This window comes from Echiichthys vipera (assembly GCF_963691815.1).
Source record: "Echiichthys vipera genome assembly, chromosome: 13".
Lineage (NCBI taxonomy): Eukaryota > Metazoa > Chordata > Actinopteri > Perciformes > Trachinidae > Echiichthys > Echiichthys vipera.
This window is the reverse complement of record NC_139838.1, coordinates 29,375,701-29,378,200: the sequence shown is the minus strand read 5'-3', so window position 1 is coordinate 29,378,200 and position 2,500 is coordinate 29,375,701. Positions and strand designations below refer to the sequence as shown.

General features: G+C 52.2%; 1 protein-coding gene across 1 annotated transcript in view; it reads left to right on the top strand.

Moving 5' to 3' along the window:
- The window catches only part of LOC310955474 (uncharacterized protein), an 8,431-nt gene that overhangs the window by 2,594 nt on the left and 3,337 nt on the right, over nucleotides 1–2,500 (top strand). Inside the window, exon 2 of the mRNA XM_083925291.1 lies at nucleotides 2,443–2,500. This exon is cut by the window's right edge and continues 23 nt beyond it. Coding sequence (XP_083781417.1) covers nucleotides 2,443–2,500 — 58 coding nt within the window. The remainder of the gene's footprint in view (nucleotides 1–2,442) is intronic.

The window sequence follows — 2,500 nt, the reverse complement described above, 5'->3', positions numbered from 1 at the left end:
GTGTGTGTGTGTGTGTGTGTGTGTGTGTGTGTGTGTGTGTGTGTGTGTGTGTGTGTGTGTGTGTGTGTGTGTGTGTGTGTGTGTGTGTGTGTGTGTGTGTGTGAGCCTTTAATCTTTATGTTAAACATGCTAACACACATTAGCCGTCGAGGCGCAGACAGATCAGATTTGACAGATTAATGATGAGAGATTATCAGAGGATGACCTCGTTAACGCTGTGTGTGTGTGTGTGTGTGTGTGTGTGTGTGTGTGTGTGTCTGTCTGTCTGTCTGTCTGTCTTTGTGTGTGTGTGCGTGTGTGTGTGTGCGTGCGTGCGTGTTTGTGTGTCTCTGTCTGTCTTTCTGTGTAAGTGTGTGTGTGTGTATGCATGTGCGTGTGTGTGTGTGTGTGTGCGTGTGTGTGTGTGCGTGTGTGTGTGTCTCTGTCTGTCTTTCTGTGTAAGTGTGTGTGTGTGTGTGTGTGTGTGACAGACGTTGTGATGACATCACCTGAGGGTCAGTGAGGTCATCAGGTGGCAGGTTGACAGTTAATGAAGTGTGTCCACAAGTCGGCCATTTTGGATTTACTGTGGCATTTTTTCTCAAAGTGAAGCCAGTCGGACGTGTTGTACTTTAACAAACCTCTTTCACACACACACACACACACACACACACACACACACACAACACACACACACAGAATCGACCCCAGTGACCTCAGGTCCGATCGGTTGCATCTAAAGACGTTTGTGAGGCTAAACTGTGAAGCTTCTGAGGATCATGCGACGCCCTCGATCTGGCGCTGCGTTGAATTTTGCCCAAATAAGGAATAAGGAAGTTGTCGTAGCTCAACTTTACTTTTTCCAATCTGCCGCAAATTTGACCTGATGGATAAGAGTCCAGGCCTGGACACATCTACACGCTGACATTCAGTCACAGCGCCACCTACTGACAACAGGAAGTCAGCTGTATGTGTCAAACGTCGTCGCAGTTCTGCAGCAACTGGGCTCATGTGTGGCCAGGGGGCTCCATAGAGGAGGTGGATGATGGAGGTGGATGATGGAGGTGGATGCTGGAGGTGGATGATGGAGGTGGATGCTGGAGGTGGATGCTGGAGGTGGATGATGGAGGAGGATGCTGGAGGTGGATGATGGAGGTGGATGATGGAGGAGGATGCTGGAGGTGGATGATGGAGGTGGATGATGGAGGAGGATGCTGGAGGTGGATGATGGAGGTGGATGATGGAGGTGGATGCTGGAGGTGGATGATGAAGGTGGATGATGGAGGTGGATGATGGAGGTGGATGATGGAGGTGGATGCTGGAGGTGGATGATGAAGGTGGATGATGGAGGTGGATGATGGAGGTGGATGCTGGAGGTGGATGATGGAGGTGGATGATGGAGGTGGATGCTGGAGGTGGATGATGGAGGTGGATGCTGGAGGTGGATGATGGAGGTGGAACTTGGTCCCGTCTTATAGTCGACTGATCGTTCTGACCCGGGGTTGAGCCATGGACAGGAAGCAGGCGGCGGCGTGTGCACGTGAGTCCAGCGCTGCGTGGTCACGCGTGTCGGGCAGAGGCTCACTGACAGATGAGGTTCTGGTTCTGACTCAAAGTGTTTGTTGTTGGAACATGAATGTGTTTGGTTTGGATCCTTCAAGAGCTGATGGAGGGATGAGGTTATTGCTGCACAGTGAGGAGACAGCAACAGCATTTATTAAACCATAACAGGTTATTGATCCTGGTTTATTGGGAGAAACCAAGCGTTGGTTATCACATTAAAGGCCGGCCCAACTGTGGCCGTACCGGTCCACAGTCGGCCCCTGTTCCTCATCACGCCTGCCGCGGTTTCCGGCGTTATAAGCACGTGAATGTTCTCATGGGTCCAGGTCGTCGTTATCATCAAAGCAACTTCAGTCCAAAGCAACTGGACTTGGTTCTTTGTCAGGAAGACGTTTCACCTCTGATCCAAGAGGCTTCATCAGTTCATGTACGCATCTGACCAGGACCAGGACCAGGACCAGGACCAGGCTGGGACCAGGACCAGGACCAGGCTGGGACCGGTCCACGACTGGTCCACACGCACTGATGAAGCCTCTTGGATCAGAGGTGAAACGTCTTCCTGACAAAGAACCAGGTCCAGTTGCTTTGGACTGAACTTGCTTTGATGATACTGAGAGTTCTGCTTCCGCGTGCACCGTAGAGGCTGCTGTGTGTGAGCAGCTGGGTCTCTCTGTCGCGCCCTTCAAACAACAATAACTGTGTTCTAAAGTGAAAACACGCGGAGAGTCCGAACACACCCGGACGCCCACGCCTCGGCGCTTCTATTGAAGGCAGATGGTGCACGCTGACGACACGGACGCACCTTTAACGGATCCTCCGGAGGTTCCTCGGGTTCGCGTCGCTCCGTCAGAGGAGACGTCCTGAGATGTGATGTTAACGTGAAGGCGTTGTGTGTTTCAGCGTCAGAGGCTCAGTACTACGACTTCACGCCGGCTGCAGACTACGACGACTACAACGC